The 21,017-nt window shown below is 39.2% G+C and overlaps 1 protein-coding gene across 2 annotated transcripts; it reads left to right on the top strand.

Annotated features, from left to right (window-relative positions):
- Positions 1-109: 109 nt before the first annotated feature.
- On the top strand, positions 110-20,634 carry SPPL2B (signal peptide peptidase like 2B). 2 transcript variants are annotated; one of them, XM_062596476.1, is made up of 15 exons: positions 110-185; positions 4,943-5,062; positions 7,328-7,510; positions 8,777-8,866; positions 10,434-10,573; positions 10,979-11,121; positions 11,813-11,909; positions 12,061-12,177; positions 14,502-14,583; positions 15,661-15,735; positions 15,858-15,920; positions 17,326-17,425; positions 18,318-18,395; positions 19,239-19,399; positions 20,336-20,634. In XM_062596476.1, the coding sequence occupies exons 1-15, from the start codon at positions 126-128 to the stop codon at positions 20,621-20,623; spliced, it is 1,797 nt and encodes a 598-aa protein (XP_062452460.1). In that variant the 5' UTR covers positions 110-125; the 3' UTR covers positions 20,624-20,634. The 2 variants fall into 2 exon arrangements, with proteins under 2 accessions (XP_062452460.1, XP_062452461.1); XM_062596477.1 differs by having other exon boundaries at positions 19,239-19,466; positions 20,336-20,421.
- Positions 20,635-21,017: the final 383 nt, after the last annotated feature.

The raw sequence follows: 21,017 nt of genomic DNA, 5'->3' as shown, positions 1-21,017 counted from the left end.
CCGCCGGCCGGCGTGGGGCGGGACTTCCGGCGCGGGCCGCTCTGTCAGCCGGTGCGGAAGGGCGCTAGGCCCGGCGCGGCCGCAGCGGAAACAAAAGCGGGCGGCGGCGGCGCGGCGGGCCCGGCATGGCGGCGGCGCGGCGGGCCCGGCTCCCGGCCCAGCTTCTCCTGCTCTTCGTGGCGCAGGTGAGCGGCTCTGCCAGCCCGAGGGGGCCCGCGGGCTCCGTGCTCGCTCCCTCCCTCCGCGGGCGGCGGAGCAGGGCCTCGCTCGGGGCGCCAGAACCCGTCGGGGCTGCGGGGACTTGGGCCTGGTACCGCGGCCGCGCAGGGGCAGGAGCCTCCCGCGGGGCGCAGGCCGCCGTTGGCGCCGGGGAGCGGGGCAGGGCGGCGACCGGGCCGCGCGAGTAGCGGCGGCCGCGGCGCCGCTCGCTGGGTGTTGATGACCGGGCTGCGGCATTTCGTTGCTGGAGCAAAGAAGGAAGCGTCGTTCCTGCCCCAGGCCGGCCCAGGGTTGTGTTGCGTGCCCGCCCCGATTTACCCGGGTTTCTTAATCCCTTTGGCTAACAAAATATTTCTCATAGCTCTCGCAACATCCGATGCGCGTCCTGCCAGCCGCCTTCTCCTTTGGGAAGGGTGTGCGAGCCGGGCGGTGGGGTTGGGATTGGGATCGCTGCAGCACGGAAGGCTCTCGGCTTTGGGTTCGCTCCAACCAACAAACTGCCCTTGAGAAAGCAGTTATCGTAAAACAAAAGCAAAGTTTCTGCCAAACCTGAAGTTATAGGCTGTCTTGACTTTTGTTTTCTTGTTCCTTGTCTGAATTAATACTTATGGGGGGTAAACATTATTTTCAAGGATCTTACAGGAACACGTGTGACTAGCTAGGTACGTAATCCTGATGTGAGAGAGATACCAGACTTTAAGCTGCCGTATTACGGCATGGTACATAGTTTTTGTATTTTAAGTTCAGGTGTTCTGGAAACATTCAAGTATCATTAAAATACCTTAACTATTCATTAGCTAATTTGGAGGACAGTAGATCTTCTTGGGTCTTATTGGTGTGGCTTCTTAGTATGCTAGTCTAATTTTCCTTTCTTCCCCTGCTGATGTCTTGCCAGTAGTACTTACTTACAGAGTGGGCTGGCTGCCAGCAAAGTTCTCTATCTGTACGTTATCTGCTCCCTTCCTCTTCTCCTGCCTGTTCTGCACATGTTTGATGTTTCTAACCTTTCTAATGGACTGGCATTGCCAGCCTGGGGCCCACACATAAATATGAGAGAAGACATAAGAATGGGTCAAGAACTGGCATGGAGTCAGTTTGTTCCGTCAATTTTGAAAGGGTGGCTCTAGGAGAACGTGGAAGAAGAGCAGGTAAGATAGTCCAGTGATCGAGCCCTGACACTCAAAGGTCTTGGCTTCAGTTTCATGCACTGCAGCATGCTTCTTTTCTGTAAGCAGGTCACTTGGCATGTTTGTGCAGCGACCATGTAAGCATGGTTGAGCAAGCTTTGAACAGGTCTACTAGAATACTGATACAGTCATGCTGCAGCAGCAAAGAGCTGACTTGCTGTACGCTGCTACTGTATTTCTGCTACTCTAGCTAGCTCGTTTAAAACTTCTTCAAATATAAGTAGTACTGTTTGGCATATTGGAAGTATATCTTTCCTACTGAGAGATGAGATAGCCTTTTTTTGGAGGGTGGTCCAGGTTTGCTTTTAAACTGAATTAAGTAGGGGGAAGGAGCAGCTTGACTAGTGAAATATGGTTCTCCCAAATCTGGATCCTCATCTGGTCATACCAGAAGAGGGATATGGAGAAGAGGGATGTAAATCTTGTAGCTGTACAAGTTAATAATTTCTCAAATATGTAAAGCAGGCCTATTACAGTTGATTAGGTCCTACAAAACCACCAGAAGCTTTTGGAGATAGTTGTTACGATGCCGAAAACTGAGCTATGCAGCATCCTTCTGAGCCCAGTCAGCTCTTGCAACAGTAAACAAGAAACATCCTTTTTCTAGGCTATTCTTTGTGTCTCTGTGGTTTGTTCCTGTTGAAAACCAAGGTGTAAGGCCAGTAATTTGCCCTTTCCGTGAAAAGGCTTTAGGTGCTGTGAGTAGATAGCTCAGACACAAGTGAGAAAGCTCTCCTGTGGAGTTCTTCTGTTAAATGTATTTCTCATTGCCATGTATGTACGATAGAGCTACTTTGCACAGAGAGAGAAAAAAAACTCTCTTATGAGAACATCTCTCAAACATGCACTGTATTTCAGTGCAAATTAGGGCCATCTGAGCAAACCGCATGCCCAGAACACTTCAGCCCAAATCTAATAGATTTTAGAGCACTTAATGAATGTTTACGGTATTTGGGGGGGGGACTGAACAGCAACTTTATTTTTCAGATAAGTCTCATTCTATACAAAAAGGAACTAAATATATAATATCTCTACTGACTATATTTTGCATTGAAGTTTCTTTATTGCATTGCTGGTGTTTCCTTGCAGTAGGATGATATCGCTTATTCTTCAGGCAGTTTGGAATTCATTTATATTTAAAGGTTGATTCTTTGAATGCTCCAAAAACCATCCATTTAGTCATTGTCTCCCAGGAGTCACATGATAATATCTATGCATAGTATTTTGAAAGATACGGCTTTGCTGCTGCCTCTAGTCATCTTTGGCTTCTTTTTTTCCTCAGTTAGGACATGGAGAAACAAATTTGTAAAAAAGTACTTTTAAAAATCACAAAATCAAAGAGTAGTTGGGGTTGGAAGGGACCTCTAGAGATCATCTAGTCCTATTCCCACCTCAAGCAGCTTATAGCTGCTATGTAGTTCAGTTTTGAATATTATAACTACAAGTCAGCTGGAGCAGTATAAAGGTACTGCATAGTATGAGACCAAGTATTGACCTCAGAGGATCTCTGCTCCTGCTGGCTGCCAATTCAGCTTTGAACCATTTACCATCACCATTTGAACCCAGCAGTTCAGCCAGTTTTCAACCCATCTTGTTGTCCATCTGTCCAGTCCATGACTTATCAGCTTGTCAACCAGAATGTTGAGGGAGATGGTCTCTCAGTCAACTCCGCTCTATTACTGGTGGTTTGTCTGCTTCGTCATTGTTTTTTGGCATATATGCTTGGAGACTTACCTTACCCATGAAAACTCTGGCAAAGAAAGCATTAGGTAACTCAGCCTTTTCTGCGTAGTGTGTAACTAACTTGCCAAACCCATTAAGCAGCAGGTCTGCTTGTGCTTTTGCTTGCTACTGACATACCTATAGAAATTTATCTTGTTATTTCTGATGCTTTTTGTCAATTTGAGCTCCAGTTGAGCTTTTGTCTTCCTTATTCTATCTCTGTATGCCCTCAAAATATCTCTATATTCCTTTTCAGGAGTCTCCCCTTTTTCATCTCTCCTATGCTTCCTTCTTGGGTTTGAGCTCTCCATACCTAGCTATTTAACCAGGCTGTTTTTTTTTTTTTTTTTTTTTTTTTTTTTTCCTTTTGTGCCTGCTCCTTTTCCTGTTTAGCAGGATGGACTATTTTGTGCTTTGAGGAAAGTTATTTCTGAAAATCTGCAAAGCTGCCGAGCTCCTCTACCTTCCAAGCTTCCAAGGCAGGCTCCTGTTGGACCCCTCCTAAAAGTTCCCTGAGGAAGCTGACGTTTGCTCTTCTGAAGTCCAGGGTCTATGTTCTGCTGCTGTCTTTCTCACATTCGTTGCTATTTTAAACTCTACAGTCTCATGATCACGACATCTAAATACTGTCCACAGTCACTTCTCCAAACAAGTCTGTCTTATTTGTAAAGGAGTAGGTCCAGAAGAGCACCACTCCTTGTAGACACAGGTAGTGACTACTAGGAAGATGTCCTTGCCACGTTCCAGAAATCTCCAATATTGCCACTACCCTGCTGTGTTACTTTCTCAGCAAATATCAGAGCAGTTGAAGTCTTCCAGGAGAATCAGAGAGTGCAGATCTGAGGGTGCTTTCTTTCTGTGTGTATGCTCAGCCTGATGCAGAACTGAAGTATCAGTGGGACGTGAAGGGACACCACAGTAAGAGAGGGAAAACAAAGAAATTCTCAGTATCTGTGAAGATTGGATTACTCATTTAAACAGATCTAGTAATTTAAGGAGAAAATAATACACTTTTTTTTTCCCCTGAAATGGAAGTTGCTGGTTATTTGCTGTCCTAGGATACTCTATTAGTATGCAGAACTGTATCTATTACTAAGATCTATTACTTTAATATTAGAACACTGTCACAAAAGGGGACTTAATAGCATTCCATAGTTCAGAGGGAAATTAATAGTAATTAGCTGGCTGTTACAAACTCTATATGAGGGGCATGGATTGGGAATACTTCTTAATGAGTAACAGCAATATTCCCAGTAGATCCTGTATCACCATGGTGCAGGCAGTCTAACCCTGGCCCATTTCCCTAACATCAGTAGCACTGGGTGTTCACTGTTTACATCGCTGGTAGCTGGTCCTCCTATTCAACATGTGCCCTTCTCTGGAGACGGTTACAAATTGTTTTAGCTATGATAACAACTGTAATGGAAAATGTGTGATATGTAGTCTTGAAAATCTGTGTGCTGCCTAGGACAAAAATAGAGTGGAGGATACTGTGAAGTGTTGTCAGATCCATGGCAAAGGTGTCCAAGGCTGAACCTTGGAATGATGTGAATCTGGAATTGATCATTACTTCAGGCTGTCCTTTAAGGAGATGGTGGGGCCAAGCCTCTTGGTCTGGCTCCTTACCATCTGTCCTGCAATATTACAACTTCTTTCTGTTGTTCTGGTTACATATATATGTAGATGTGTTATTACAAGTGAAAAAACAGGCTACCAAACAGCAAGTAGTGTTTATCATCTCTGCTGTCTTATATGACTCAGACGTCTTGTGTTGGTGCACTAGGCTTTCTGTGACTCCTTTTTTGTATTTACAGGTTTACTGTGAGTATGGCATGGTACATGTCCTTTCAGAGAAGGGAAGCAGCAAAGGAAAAGACTACTGTATCCTCTTCAATTCTCAGTGGGCCCATCTGCCACATGATCTGGGTAAAGCTGTAAGTACCTACCCAAGCAATTACAGAAGAATGTATTCAAAAATGTCTTCTAGGATGTTCTAGGGAAGCTTTTAATTTCTAACTTGGATCAGCAGAATTTGAAGTGACTGATTTTTTTACTCTATTTAGAAAATACTTTTTTCTGTTAAGATCTCCTTAGCCAGTGCTGTAACAGCTGTATTGCTTTTCTCAAAACAGCTGTTACCTTGTGCTTCTAGTTGGAAACAGTCTTCCTTTTGCCAAATATGAGCAATTCCATGAAAATGACACTTACTTGAGGCAACAAAGGAGTTTGCCTTTGTTAATGTGATGCGAAATGATACCACACGGCCTTCCTAATATCTTGAAATATGACCTTTAATTCTTCCTTGGTGGTTCATGGTTCTGACAAATGTAAGAATAAATTTTCATGAGCTATATCAGGTTTTTATTGTGGTATCCAATGTGCTGTGAGCTACCAATTAAGTTGGTTTCACTCTCTTTCTATAACACTTAAGGGGGAAAAACTAAAGTAGCAGGAACTCACTCCCTCACAGGGAATCACTAGAATATGAGGAAGAAACTGGGGAAGCTATAAACTTTCTTCATACTTGCTGGTCAGATGCTACAGAAGCTGGATCACTGAAGAGGAGCCAGTGCCTATTCTCTAGTAGGAATCACAATGCCTTTTTGTATATTTTTGTGAGAAGTGAAAATGGGGAGAACAAACATATCTAGAGGCTTCATTTTTGCTCTGTATCCATGTCTTTCCCATAAGGATATTTTTTTGAACTACTAAACCCAGAAGTCAGCCCAGGATCTGAAGTGTATATTTACAATGTCTCACTTCCAGATGCAAGTTAACGGCTAGTTTGCAAGGTTGTTTTACTTTGGCTTCTCTTTCTGGCTGATGGTGGGAGGTAGGTTCATTTGAAGAATGATACCAAAGCTAAGCTCCTGTTCCGAATCTTTCTGAAAGAACTTGCATTAATAGTGTAGGAAACCCGGCTTCCTAGCTTAACTAAGCATGGTGGAATTGAACTGTTCTTGTATTTTGTGTATGGCTTGCTTATTGATCTTTGAGAACCTACGTATAAATAGACAAATAGTTCTGCAGGAGCTAATGTAGTTCAGAATAACTTAAGTTGAACTGGAGTTCAGCTCCATAGGTTCTGAGCTCGCTTCTGCCAAGTACTTTAGTTCTCTGTGCTACATTCAATGTCTGTCACTATTTCCTTCCTCTGCTCTCTCTCTACATTTCCCTTCCCTGGTTTCCCTCCTTCCACTTCCCTTCAGTACTCCAGCACTGCAGTTTATTAACTGAGGTGATGCAGAGCACAGGCCTGAGCTGGTCTGCATTTGTCTTTTGCTCTGATAGAGCTGATAAACTTCTGAAACCTGGACTACTGGGAAGTGTGTGTAAAGACATCCTACTGTTTCTACGAGGAGCCAGGTTGGAGCCAGCAATTTTCTGAATAAGCTTAAAGCTGCTGACAGCTTAATCTTTACTGTTCCTACCTAAAACAGTAGAGACAGTTACAGACACTTGGTGTTATATCGTGCACCTACGAGTTTCTAGTGCAAAGTATGACACGTATCAGTCTTTCAGGTTAAAATTTGAGTAATGATGCATTTCATGCCTAACAACTCAGCTTCTAGCAAGAGTGGAGCTCCCCAGTCCTTGAGGACCTCCTTCAATTAGCACAGCTCTTACCAAGACTCAGTTACATGAGTGATAATTGCATTCTGGGGAGGGAGGATCAGCAAATAGAACTGGGCAAAGATGTTGACTCTTACTTAGCGCGTGCAAGGAACCACTTGTGCAGGTGCTATTGCTAGAACCTTGGAAGTGTCATTGGGCCGTTTGTGTAAATATACCAGAGTAGATAATACATTAGTAGACCCTAAAAACAACAGAGAAAACAAAACAAAACAAACCCAAGAGCAGAAACTACATAAAGTTTCTTAAAGGTAATTTAGAACATTCAAGTAAAGGCATGACAGATGGAGTCCTCTCATGGAAACTTGAATGCTGAAACAGTGTTCTCCTATCTCAGACGTAGTGGCGTTAAGAACATCCATGATTAGCATTGCTTAGATCTGTGGTGTTGTGTTGTTTTTTTGTTGTTGTTGTTTTTAAGTCTTGTTTGCATATACCTAGTTTTCCCCACTTTAACCATTCAGTTTGAAGTTTTCCGAGAGGTCTCCCTCAAGGCTCGTATTTTGTTTGCTGAGGTTTTGGCAGTTTGGGGGATTTTGTTTCAACTAATTCCTTCATCTTTTCAGTCCCTCTTGCAACTGCAGGATCAGACAGCATCTGTTTTGTGTTCTCCTTCTGATGTACCTGATGGGGGATTTAATAATCAAATCCCCATGGTGATGCGAGGGAATTGCACCTTCTATGAGAAAGTGAGGCTTGCTCAGATAAATGGAGCTCGTGGCCTGCTGATAGTTAGTAGAGAGAGACTGGTAAGTCTACTTCTGTGTTTTTCTGTATTACTGATACTTCTCTGATGTTAGATACTTTCTCATACAGCTTTATTTTCTATCCAGTGCTTTGTGTGGTGTGCTGTCTTAGCAGCAGTGCTCACTGCTACTTCTAGTAGTAGACTACTTTCACCTGGAGCGTCACCGATGCGTATTCTATGAAACAAATATTTTTGAAACCTACAGTCAGTAATGAGACAAATCTGTCATAAAACCATGAACCTGACATGCGAAAGAATCTCACTAAAGTTTGACTGCTGCATTTCCCTGTTACAGTCGTTAGTGATTTATTTTACTGGAAACAGGCATATTTTTGACTTAAAAAAAAAAAAAAAACATGATTATATAATGAATGGCACTGTGTAATCAGCTTAGATCCAGCAGAGTTGTCCTCTGCACCCTTAAATATTGAACAAAAACCATTATTGCCCTAGATTTCTTGACACTTATATCTATGTTTTAAGGTATTGAGAAGGCAGAGAGCACTAAACAGTTTTTATAAGAACATAAGAAATGCTTTACCAGGTCAAAGCAGTATTTCATGTAGCCAAATAACTCATCTCAAATAGCAGCGTTAGGAGGTGCTCTTTAGAGAGGTCTTGTAAGCCTGACCACTTTTTCTTCTCCATTCCCCTCATGCTCCTCGAGTATCAAAAAATCATAGGATCAAGAATGTTAGACTATGCCCACAACAGCTGATTTTAATGGCTCTGTTGTCTGTGAATTTACCCAGCTCAAGTTGAAACCATGAGCCTCCTCAGCCTTCTGTAGCTGAAGATTGTAAAGTTCATTTCCCACTACGTAGAAAAAAGTAATTTAAAAATTATTTTTCAACTGATTTCTTGCTAGCTTTAAGACCTGCCCCCCAGCACAGAGTTGTGTGACTAGTGAACAGCTGTTCTGCATGCAGTTTATCAACTATGATTTTATAAATTTTGATGAAATTGCCCTATCCCCTTCCCATCTTTGAAGTGAAGAGTGCTAGTTTAGTGTCTCATCATAAAGCAGATGCCCCTGCATCTGGGATGTGTGTGTGTTCGTGTGTGTGTGTGTATATTTCTATTATGAATATGACTATTTCTTCTGTAGCTTCTGTTTTATAATAATTCCAGATTATAAATAGTGTCCTATCTCTTTTTAAAAATCTCCCATATTAATAAAAATGGAACTTGCAATTGTAACTCTTTTGAGGAGTAAACATTTTTGTGGAAGTGAATATATTTTTACCCAATCTGAATTGTCTTACAGGTTCCTCCTGGGGGTAACAGGAGTCAATACGAAGAGATTGATATTCCTGTGGCTCTGCTCAGTTACACTGATATGTTAGATATTGGCAAGGTAAACTCAGTAATAAGTGTTCTAATTCTTGCCATCCCAAATTGCTCAAGAGTGTATTTGACATGCATCTTAGGAGCTTTAAATCTGTTGAGAGTTGTACTCATGAAGACTGCGTTATTGTAATAATACTTGTTTAACAGTTAGTGCCCTGAACAAAATACTATTTTCTTGAGAATTCATTTCTGCACCTTCAGAATACAACCAAAATGAACCCTGGTGCCAGAAATAAGTACCATGAATAGTAGAGGCATCTGCTTGCTCTGAAATACGTATAATAAAGTTGGTGGGTGTTTTTTTTTTAAGGCTGCTTAGTGAAAACTAAATAACTGAACCTTTACTAAGGAACCTTTCTGGAAATGTGCTAATTGCATAGAAGCATCAGAAATAATTTGCACCCCTTATTATATAGGTGGTTCTATGTCTTGTATTCCTGTACAAGTTTCTTCAGCAGCATTTCTAAGTCTTGCCAGACTGTCATAGTCATAAATGTTTTTTAATAACTTGTTTATTTTCATGGTCAGTAAGATAACTTCCTGTTACTTGATTGGCTTTTGTACTGCTTTTATCTTTGACACAGCAAGAATAAAGCTGTTGTATTACAGATCATGTTTTCAAAAGTACTCTCCCTAAGAATTCTCTCTAAGGAGAGTATTCAAAAATACTCTCCTTAAAATACTTCTATTAAAGGGATTAATCACTGAACAGTTTTGAAAAAGCCATGCAAGTTCTGAGAGAAGAAGATATTGCTACTGTGCCTTGTGCCTGTTGCAATCATTGGAACTTTATAACCAGGACACTCTCACGGAGGCTAAGGGACCGGGTTGTTATAAAGAATTGGATCTTAACAGTTCAATAGTGCCTGCCTTTTAGTCATCAATAACCTATGCTAGTGAGTCTAGTTTTAAAAATAAATGGGCTAGAACTTCATTCCTAAGTATTTACTCCTATTCCTCCTATGTTTAAGTTCACTAGTGCAGTGCAGAAAGAGTGAAATAATTTATGCTGAGGACTCCATGTCCATGTGATACTTGTTTCCAGGAGTGGAATCTGGTCATGTACTTTGAATGCCTATTGGCAGCTGAAACATCTTTTTTCAGGAAGGAATTTAGCCCATGTGCTCAGAAACTCTTCCACTACATGAACCAAAACACAGTTTGTGATCGGGAGATAAACTTCGCAAGCCCATTACTGATCCAGAATAAACAGGCATGTAGACACTTAGATAAACTTTAAATTCACTCACTGGGTCTGGTTTGTCTCTTGACTTGAGGCAGCAGAGGAGCATCTAGTTGTGCCTGGACAGTTCTGCGTATGTGCAGGAGCAGAACTGTAAATGTCTGTGGTACCTCTAGATCACAGAGGAAGATGTCTCATTTAATTGCATTAAGATTTGAAATGTTAGAGCAAGGCTGTTCTTTGCACTGCCTTTGACATCTAGCTGCATTTTTTAACAATATTTATACTAAGAAAATTAGTACTGAAAACAAAATTGGGAGATTTAAAGAACAGATCGGTTTTGCTTATGTATGATCACTGAGTTCTTCGTAATTTGTACTTGCCTCTGCAGAGTTTCGGCAGGTCAGTGAAGGGGGCATTGTATGCTCCAAATGAGCCTGTGTTAGACTACAACATGGTGATTATATTTGTCATGGCCGTGGGGACTGTTGCAATTGGAGGCTACTGGGCAGGAAGCAGAGATGTGAAAAAGTGAGTAATTTGATTGCAGTATATCTTTTTTTTTTTTTTACTGTATTTTTCACAGCAGGGGAAAAGAAATTCATGACAGTGTTAGCAGAGATAACAGGTTTCTTTGGATAATGAGGATAATGGATAATTTACTCTGCAGTGATTAGCAGGATTCTGTTCAGAGTTGCTAGTATGAAAAATAGTGCTCTTGATAAATTACTGTAGCAACTATTTTATGCATCATGTTGAATCTGCTGTTCATATACCTGTGTAGACATGCAGAGTTTCACTGACTAGAGTGGGAATCCATGCAGTGGCAATCCATTACTGTCACGTCATATTTTCCAACTGCACGTAGTTGTCACTGAAGATTCAGAGCCGTTATGTTGCAGGAGTGGTCTGATTATATCCATGTTACTCTTTCAGGCGATACATGAAGCACAAACGTGATGATGGGGCAGAGAAACATGATGATGAAACTGTTGATGTGACTCCAATAATGATTGGTGTATTTGTAGTGATGTGCTGCTCAATGCTGGTCCTACTTTATTTCTTCTACGACCACTTAGGTACCATTAGTTATTTCTGTTGAAAAGTCTTTAATACCACTAGGCTGTCATCCCTTAAAGAGCCTTTCTACTGTAAAAATGATTATGAATGACTGTCTTCTGCTGTGTTTCTTCATGCCAGTATGATTTAAAACCATGCAAAAAACCTGCTTGCTTGAGCTCTAGTTTTAGTGGGGTTGGAAGAGGTGAACATTGACCTTCTTTCCAACATTAAAACCTATTAAGTAGTTAAAGTCTAAGGCATTAAGCCTACTACTTTTGTCCAAGGTTTTATTCAAACTTATACTCTTGTTTGTATTAACTAATTAAAGGTATTAAAATATGGGAAGCAGCTTAAAAAAAAAAGCATGTTTCTACTCATTACTCTTATTTAATTGGTTGAGGAAAAAAACAATGAGAGCTTAAGACACTGAAATTTCCATCCTGAATTTTTTTTTGAGGAACATATTTTTGTGCTTATTATTATAAATAAATGAAAGATATGCCCCATCTGTATTAATGCATTTTTTTGTTTGTTTTTTTTACTGAGGAATTTTAACAGAGTTAGAACAGAGTTCCTCTTAACAATTGAATCTTTAAGCTTTATTTTCTATGTCAGGCTTTGTGATTGTCTGTTCTTTGTTCAGCTGGGACTTGAAAAGAAGTATCTCTTATTTTATACTATTTGCACTTACTATTCTTTCTTTCTCAGTCTATGTTATCATAGGTATATTCTGCCTGGCTGCCTCAATTGGTCTTTACAGTTGTCTGTCTCCCTTTGTAAGAAGATTCCCATTGGGAAAATGCAGGTAGGTGGCGATTTCCATGTTTTATTAAGCAAAATCAACCTCTCTCAATTCTTTTAAATCTTAGATAGAAGATAGATGCACTGGCTTCAGACTTCAAAATCTAAATAACTATGCCTTTATTTATGTTTGGTTGGTGTGTTTCATTTTTCAGAATCCCAGACAACAACTTGCCTTATTTTCACAAGCGTCCACAGGTCCGAATGTTGCTTTTGGCAGTATTTTGTATCTCTGTCAGCGTAGTCTGGGGAATCTTCAGAAATGAAGATCAGTGAGTATACATCTTTGTTTCTGTACTAGCAAATTGTAATATGCTTTATGATACCTCTGCCCCATAGTATAAATTAATGATATCCTGAGTAACCTAAACTTACCCAGAATTTGGGAACAGGAAATAGACAAGAAATTTAGACAGATACACAGCTGTGCCTTCCAGAAGAAGTACTTTGTCTGTCTTGTTGGGTGTAGTTCCAGAAAACTATCTGTTAAGCAACACATTCTTCTTATTATTGTTAGATATTTTCACGCCTTATCCTGTCTCCCAGATGTTCTGATTTCCCCAAATATTCGTGATGTGCTCTTGGTCCCTCTATCTGGGATTTGATGTTGGAACCAAAAATGTTGGTTTTCATGTCTGCCCACTATACCAAAGATGTCTCCTTGGTCTTGAATGTCTGTATTGCCTTGTGGCATCCATTTTCTGCGTTAAGTCTGTGGATTGTTCACAAACAGAACTCATAAAGACCTTTAGTTCTCCTGGACCTAACTTGCAAAACATAGCCAAGAAACTGCCCTAGCAGTAACTTTCTTCAGCATGCAAATGTATGCATGCATGCACAAACCAAAGGACCCCAGCTCCTCCTATTTTGGAACCAATAGTTACAGAATTGACTTCTGTATAGGCTTCCTCAGTGACCATCTTATCTTCTCTAGTTCATGAGTGTTCAATGAAGCAAGGAATGGATGACTTAGGACCTTCCCTGTCCTATTTAGAATATTCAGCAGTCCTCACTGAACATTGCTTCCGCTCTTCATGAGGCACAGGATATGACAAGAACAAAGACAACTTAGCTTTTTGAATGTGGTATCAAGAGGGAGCAAAGTCCAGCATTGCCAGCACTAGCTGTAGTGATAGCTGTCCCCCAGTATTTCAACCTCACTTCTCTTAAAATGTTTCCTCACATTGCAAGGCCAGACACTGACCATTTTTTGCCTTGAAAACTGCTTAGAAAAAAAAAATTCCCCACCTCTCATCATAATGGGAACATTCTACAATACTGCAAGCAAATGGAGTGCTGTTGGTCTGAAACATAAGTGTCCTTGTTCCCGGGGCTCCTACGTATGCCAAAGGTCAAAAAAGATACTTCTCTTTTTCCTGTCATATCTACCTCTTCAGCACAAAGATTTTCATAGCAAGATTTTGGTTCAGCCAATCTGTATTGATTGGTATCCACTCTGTGAATAATGTAACTTCTGCTCTTCCAGACAGTTTTCCTTTTACTGAGGTTCCCCAGACTACCGGGAGGCTTTCAGCAGTGTTATCCAAGGAACAGACCTCTAGCAGCCTCTGAGGTTTTGTGCATCTTTCTTCTATGGATGATCCATGCTTTATGTATTTCTTTCCAAGAGTTTATCTAGCTGAACAAGTCTTTTGGACATATGAAGGCATATGTCACTGGGAAGAGTCTTTTGTTCAGTAAGGTGACTTTTAGTTACTGTGTGCCATTTAGCAGTCGCTGCTATTGTGTAGCTGTATAATTAGAAAATCGGTGGTAGTTCTCAGCGTTAATAAAGAATGAATCTATTTTTCCATCCTGGTCTTTCTTTGTTCATGGCCAGACTTTCAGATAATAAGCCCCCCTGCAGTGTTTGTACTTAAAGGCAAAAGGCATAAATAGGATATGATGTAAAAAAAAAAGGACTGAATAGCCTTTATTTTGATTGTGACAAATTATCTGGCACTGTTTGCCTTTTATGCTACTGGTTGTTGTCCAGTGGTGATATTTTACACTGGATGGTTCTCATCCCATTTATTCACCTGAAATATATTTATTGTTGGATGATTGCCTGACATGACATTCTTTTTTTAAATGTTTTGGTTTAAATGTTTTTTAGCATTCCACAGGCACTGTTTGTAATGTTGTTATCTTTTAAGAACTGATGCAAGTCTGAATCTGTTTTATGAATTGTGACAGATGGGTGTGCGTTTTGGCTTTCTTTTTTAGTCTCCTTTCAACTCGCTTTGGTTAAGCTAATGATAGTATACTAACGTAGAGGGTTTTTTTTATAAAGGTGTAAGTAGTAACTTTCATATGACTGTTATTATTTAAGTCTTCATGAACCTTAAGGTATTTAACTTAAATGACAATAAACCAACACTTTATAGTTACAGTAGTTTTCAACTCAGATTTTTCATAGAAGGTGAAACACTCCAAACATGGATCTTCTTTTTTAATTTCAATCAGCCACTTTTTCCTTTGGGCATGAGTTGAGAGAGGGGCATTTCATGGAGAGCCATTCAATCTCAAAATTCAGTTGAGGATGAGAAAGGAGAGAGGGGGGAGAAAAAAAAGGAAAACTATCTTCTTTCTTTAGGTGGGCCTGGATTCTACAAGATGCTTTAGGAATTGCTTTCTGTCTTTACATGTTGAAAACAATTCGCCTGCCAACATTTAAGGTATGGAAGTTGCATAGATGTGAAAAGAGAAGGTTTGCCTGTATATGGGTGAACAGTGGAGTTGCTTGTAATGGCATATGTTAATTTAGAAGTGTGCTTCCATTCATGTATGGCTTGGAAAAGTGAAGTAAGAAATACAATGTAGACCAACATGCTTAAGTGACGTGTAATTGTTTTGCATGGTGCTAGGTAACATACAGCTCTGTAGAGAGTTGACTACTGGTAAAAGTCACCTCAGTTGAAAGCATTTCTGATGTGCTGTACATCCAGAGATTTGAGCTGGTCTACTTATACAGGCAGGGAGTAGATAAAGGAGGACAAAATGACCTGGTATCTTTTCCAGCAACAATACAATATTATTCTGGCTTTGGTGATCCTTTAGCTGTCCAGTTCACTGAATATGGAGCTTAATGAGGAAGAAGGGTTAATTTGTATATGCTTCTGTTTAATGTGACAAAAGGCTTTTCTGAAAAAAGCCTCTCTGAGCAAAACAGCTTTTAATTTTTTTTAAATTGATTAAAAGTTTCTTCAATGCTTAATAAGACTTTTTCCACTAACAATTGATTTAATCTTATCACTAAAGTTATTTCCTGTAATTCTAATCTAAATTTGCATAGCTTAAACCTCCTACTTTTGCTGGAATGGTAACAGTCTAATTTCTGTTGCCCAAGTAAGGATTTATAGACTGTAGTCAAATCACTTCTTAATATTATCAGCTATGTGTTTTCAGTCCTTTAGTCATGCTCATTTCTTTATCTGGCTTATGTAGAGGAAAAAGCAGAATTTTTCTACGATTGCTAACGGACTGCAATAGCACCATTTTAAGATTTTTCAGGATAAGAAATCTGGGGGACTAACATGTAATTTTCTCTCTGAGGATTTTTTTTCCTTTTATATGCTGCATACAAGGCCAGATTCTGCCATCTGAAATCTATAGAATTAAGGATAACATGTGGGTGACTTGTATAAACCTTGCTAACTTTTGATTTGAATATGCTGAAGTTGCTAATTCTTCTTTGCTGTTTGCTACTGCGTAGTATGTGAATACCCACCAAGGATTTTGTCTCTTCTCTTCAGGGTTGTACCTTGCTCCTCCTGGTTCTTTTTGTGTATGATGTGTTTTTTGTATTTATCACACCTTTTCTAACAAAGGTAAGTGAAGTGCTTCTCCAGTACCTGCTGCTCCCAGAGCTACCTGTTTCTCTGTGTTTTCCTAACCGAACCTAGACCTGCTGCCTGAAGTGCTGGTTTACAATTTCCCCTCTTTTCTTTAGACTGGAGAGAGTATAATGGTGGAGGTGGCTGCAGGCCCGTCTGATTCTGCCACTCATGAAAAGGTACTGTATGTAGCCTGAAAATATGAGACAAACTCCCAGTTATTAAGTTTTCAACTACTCTGAAGTTCAAAGACCGTAAAGAGCTGAAATGGAGATGTCAGTCTGAAAAGAATTTTGTATGGAAATAAAGTGCTCCTGAGCTCTTTGGAAATCCGCAGCAAAAGCAGGGGGCCAACACTAACTTTTAGTGCCTCATCATAATAGCGTTGGTTTTCCTTTATCTTGCTTTTTAAGGATTTCAGTGCAAAATAGTTTCACAAAAATATATGAAAACATATGTGAGTACAGCTAATTGCTAATGAAGTGTATTCATTTTTACCTAAAAAGATTAACATTGTAATCAGTCTGTCTCTTGCCTGTCCCTTATTTTGATAATTGCTTTGTGAAAAGCTGAGGCTAGGCAGAGGAGAGAAACCCAAACTGCAGTCATTGGAAAGAAAACGGACACCAGAATTGAGCAGTTCTATCTGATACTAGCCACTATGTACAGAGCTGTAGAACATGACGTGCCTGACTCGGGGCAGGGTAATGGAAGGGGCAGTAGGTAAGATGTAGGAGTTAAAGATACAAAGTGTAAAACGAATAAGAAATGAGTTGGTGAGATGTCTAGTTTTGTTAATTTAAGTCTAGGTCTCTCTTTTTGAGCAATGAATGTTCTACTGTCACGTGGGAATTCACAGGAAAGGAAAGAGTTGTTTGCAGGAAGAACTATGAGGTTTGTACTATTTTCTGTTAGGTTTTGTACCCCTTTAGTTTTCTGTATGTTCCAGTTTTATACACAGAAACTGAAGAAGAGTAATTGTGGTTATAGCATAAGCAAAAAAGAAAACTGAAGTTTCTTTTAATATACCATATTTTTAAAAATGCTTGCACTGAGCCTTTTTCCACCCTATGTCAACATTGCTACTTATAGTGCATAGGAACGTCAGCTGTTATAAAATACTTGGCAAAATGTGGAAAATGAGTGACTTAAATAGCATCTTTGACTTTTTTGAGACTTTAAATGCAACCAGAAGAACCAGTCGTAAACAGACATTTCTTATGCACTTGTCAGCTTACTGAAATAGTTTATTTTCTAGAGTTAAAGCAGAGTTGATGTGTGCAGTCCATCACATGTGAGGACTCTGAAATTAATACGGAGTATTTTGAGATCTGTTTGCTGTACTCAGGGTTGTCTTAGCTTTTTTTTTTTTTTTTTTTTTTTTTTTTTAATACATTCATTCATTGCTTACATCTCAAATATATTTTCTTAGTTGTCGGTAATGCTAATGAAAGCTTTTAGATATAAGGAACCATGGTGTGAGAAAGGTATTATTTGTAGTCTGCAGTTCCAGTGCAACAGGTTCTAGCAGGTGTTTGTAATATATAGAGAAAACATCCATGAAGTGTCTCTCTCATTTCCAAGCTCCCAATGGTCCTGAAGGTTCCAAGACTGAACTCCTCACCACTGGCTCTTTGTGACAGGCCTTTTTCTCTCCTAGGATTTGGAGACATTTTAGTTCCAGGTATTTCTTAGTATGTTTGGAATTTTTCCTATTGCACATCCGGTATTAGCTTGTTCCCCTTCTACTCCCACTTCAGCTGGGAAATTTGGTGTGACTTGAATAAACCTGATATATTTATAAGTAAACCTTTTTATGTTCATTCCTTTCTCTGCACTGTTTGTCTTTAAATTCATGTTAATACGGCTAAGTTTCATGTGCAGAGATATCAAGAAATGTAGAGAAAATCTGAAAAGTTGACTTAGCAGTTGGTTTGTATACATGTATTTACATATTCTAATATTATGTGATAGTAGAGGTTATATCTTCAGATGACTTGTCCCTTTGCACATGATTTGTGTGTGTATATATATACATATACGTGCATGTGTGTGTGTGTATATATATATATACACACACATAATGACTTAAAATTTTATAATTTTGTTATTCACAAAGCTTACTGTTTTCATATTGCATTGAAGAGATTATCAGTTCAATTATGGATTGATAAAACATAAATCAGTAATATTTTGAGCTGCTCTATATAGTAGACAGAGTCATAAGCCATAAACTACTACTGCCTTTACTAGGAGATACGTGGTGAACCTATCCTTCTCCTTAGTTTGATCATATTTTTGTAACTCTTGGGAGTTCGACTGCCTTTTGCAGTCTTGTATCTCCTCATTTGTAGATGCTAACATTACTGTTAGATTGCTGGTACTGTACTAGGCTTGTGTTACCATGTAACAGTTATGTAAGATCTGCAGTCCCGTGAATAATACTGCCGTAGTAGACACCAGCATGCACAAAAAAAGTGCTGGAAAAATCTTAAAGCTTCCTAGATAAATTGATATGGTTTTGTTCCTCTATGGGTGGGTTGAAAAACTATTGTAATTATTCCTTACTTTTGTAGGCTTACTGGTGGCCTATTGCCATAGATTTGATATTCAGGTGCAATCCTCCAGAGTCTATTTTGTAGCCTGCACAATAGGTACGTATGACGCTGACTCTTGAGCACAACACCGAAGGGAATCGCTCCCTTTAAAAGCATACTGTCGATCTTGCGTTACATAGTTTCATTTATGATCCTTCACTTCCTTTCATTATCAGACAATGAAATAGCTTAGAGGAGTAAATAGAACTATGTGGTGCTTTTGAAGGCTAGACCTTCCATCACCTAGTTATCTGACGTGTTGACTCCCTGAGCTGTTCTGTCCAATATATAAATGAGGTTTGTTGTTGTTGTCATTTATGTATCACCAGAAACCCTACTTCATCTACAGTATCTTTATATGTGCTTAGCTACTCATTCTTATTTCCTGGTTCAGAAATCCTTGAGTGTATTACATACAAAAATTCAGGTTCAAGGATATCTGTTTTTAACTTGTTAGTTAACTTGTTTTTAGCTTGTTAGTGATAGTGTAAGTAAAACTCCTACCTGTATAGCAGAACAGATTCAGAGAAGCTGTATGGTCACTGAGTGTATTGCAGCTGTAGGATTTATGAACAGATGAACTGTAGCATCTTAAATCACTACAGTTTTCTCACAAGCAAATGTCTTTGAGGTTTGGGAGTTTAAATTCTTAGTGGATCACATCATCTTCACAAAATATTATCAATAGACTGTAGCGTGACTGCTAAGCAAATTACTATTCCAAATTTATATTGCGTGTATAATATTTGTGTTTGAAGAAGCTTGAAAAAGTTCTCAAAATAGTGTTTTACGTATTACTTGAAAAAGTTGTTGTTAAAATGCTTGTCTGGCTAATTATTTAACTGTTCCTAGCTCAGCTGTAACTGAATAACTCTTCTTGCTGGTTTTGTCTCCTTCTAGCCTATGGCATAGGCCTTCTCGTAACCTTTGTAGCCTTGGCATTGATGCAGATGGGCCAGCCAGCTCTCCTCTACTTGGTGCCCTGTACACTTATCACAAGCTTTGCTGTGGCTCTTTGGAGAAAGGAGCTTGCAATGTTCTGGACGGGCAGCGGCTTTGCGGTGAATACCAGTTTGATATGAGTGTCTTCAAGAAATACTAATATTATAAAACCTAACTAGAATTAAAGTTGAGTAAAATATTGTAGTATTATCCAACAGCAACAAAGAATTTTGTTTTGATTGACTGAATGTTTCCTTTTTAATTTTTGTTTGTTGGCCTCAGTAATAATATTTCAATTTTTCTTTAATGTTTATGGCCACTTAATTTTCTTGTCACTAGTCAGTTTGATTATTGTGTATCCATCTTAATTCTGTTGTAATTTAGTGGTTTGATCTTTGAAATTATTATTATTATTATTATTATTATTGCAGTAAGTAGCTTTTAAAATCTTTTTATTCATATTTTTTTTCGTAGCCTAGTATAAGATACTAAATTACTGGTTTGGTGTTTTATCTGTTGCGAGTGAAATTAATTTAATTAATGATTTTTTATTAATTACTTGAATGGAGAAACAGGAGGTTCCCCCTACAAGTGAACTCTATTTCATTATTAAATTATTTTTGATAAACCCAGTTCTCCAGGGGAATGTTGCAAGGACTATTTATTGAAAATATATTTGAGATCGCCTGAAATGTAATTAAAAAAATGTTGTGAATGATGAAAGTTTACATCGTTTTAAAAAGTAATTAAATAAATCATTTAATAAATTATTCACTTTCTAGAAGAAAAATCCTCTTATACTATAAGAAGCACAGATAAAACAATGATAAGCATTTGTGTCCACTACTGGACTCTACTGATAGCAGAGATGACTAGCCTTTTATCTTCATCTTGTTTGACAGTTCTGATCACACCAGTAACTGGACACATAGTTGACTAAGTTTGCTGTTAACTTGAGTATGGACTCAACCTTTAGTGATTATTGTTTATACTGCTCTTAGTAGCAGTAGTAGTTCCTGCTTCACATCATTCTAATGATGATCTTTCATTTACAGAAAGACCTACCTCAGCCTCCCTTGGTGATAGCTCCTGTCAGCTGCCATGAGCTTCCCAAAGATACCAGCGTACCAGCCTCTCAACAAGACGCAGAGCAAATGACTAATCCTACCCTCCACGTGGAGGAGCTGCATGATCCCACCTTGGCTGTGGAGGAGCTGGCCGATACCAACACACAGACAGAACAGTCAGAAACCTCTGCCTCACCGAGTGAGGAACCAGCCAGTCAGAACAAGGACGACCTTGAAAGCAAAAGCCTAAACCCAGAGCAAAACCAGCTGGAATAAATGATGTGATAGGAACCCCCTTTTCCCCTCACAGACATATCCACATAAAACCAGTGTGTATTTAGACTGGTTTAGTAGTGTTCACATTCATTGAGAAACCTCACTGGGAGTCTGATCATCAAATCCAACCAAGAATGTTCTGCCTCCAGCTTCGGTACAGCTATACACTTCAAACATCTTTCTGAAATATGGTGCTCTACAAGGGTTCTAATGTATGAATTTTGGTAATCATTTTATTAGTGGATGCCTTCTACTGTTCCAGTTTCATTATACTGGAGTAGTATTAAGAGTTTTTATTTAAACAGTACTCTGTGCTTGTGTAGCTCTTGTACTGCTTTAGCATAGTGTAGGTGAACATAGAGGGGGAAGCATTGAATGAGTTTGCTACAATGCT

This window comes from Rhea pennata, chromosome 27, assembly GCF_028389875.1.
Source record: "Rhea pennata isolate bPtePen1 chromosome 27, bPtePen1.pri, whole genome shotgun sequence".
Taxonomy (NCBI): domain Eukaryota; kingdom Metazoa; phylum Chordata; class Aves; order Rheiformes; family Rheidae; genus Rhea; species Rhea pennata.
The sequence above is the reverse complement of the archived record's forward strand: the minus strand, read 5'-3'. Positions and strand labels throughout refer to the sequence as shown.

What these genes read in the sequence shown, in the direction of transcription:
- SPPL2B (XM_062596476.1), top strand. Translation starts at nt 126, where the DNA reads ATGGCGGCGGCGCGGCGGGCCCGGCTCCCGGCCCAGCTTCTCCTGCTC. An exon ending in TTCCCATTGGGAAAATGCAG is followed by an intron (nt 11,910 to 12,060) that starts GTAGGTGGCGAT and finishes TTCATTTTTCAG; the next exon opens with AATCCCAGACAACAACTTGC. An exon ending in TTCGCCTGCCAACATTTAAG is followed by an intron (nt 14,584 to 15,660) that starts GTATGGAAGTTG and finishes TCTTCTCTTCAG; the next exon opens with GGTTGTACCTTGCTCCTCCT.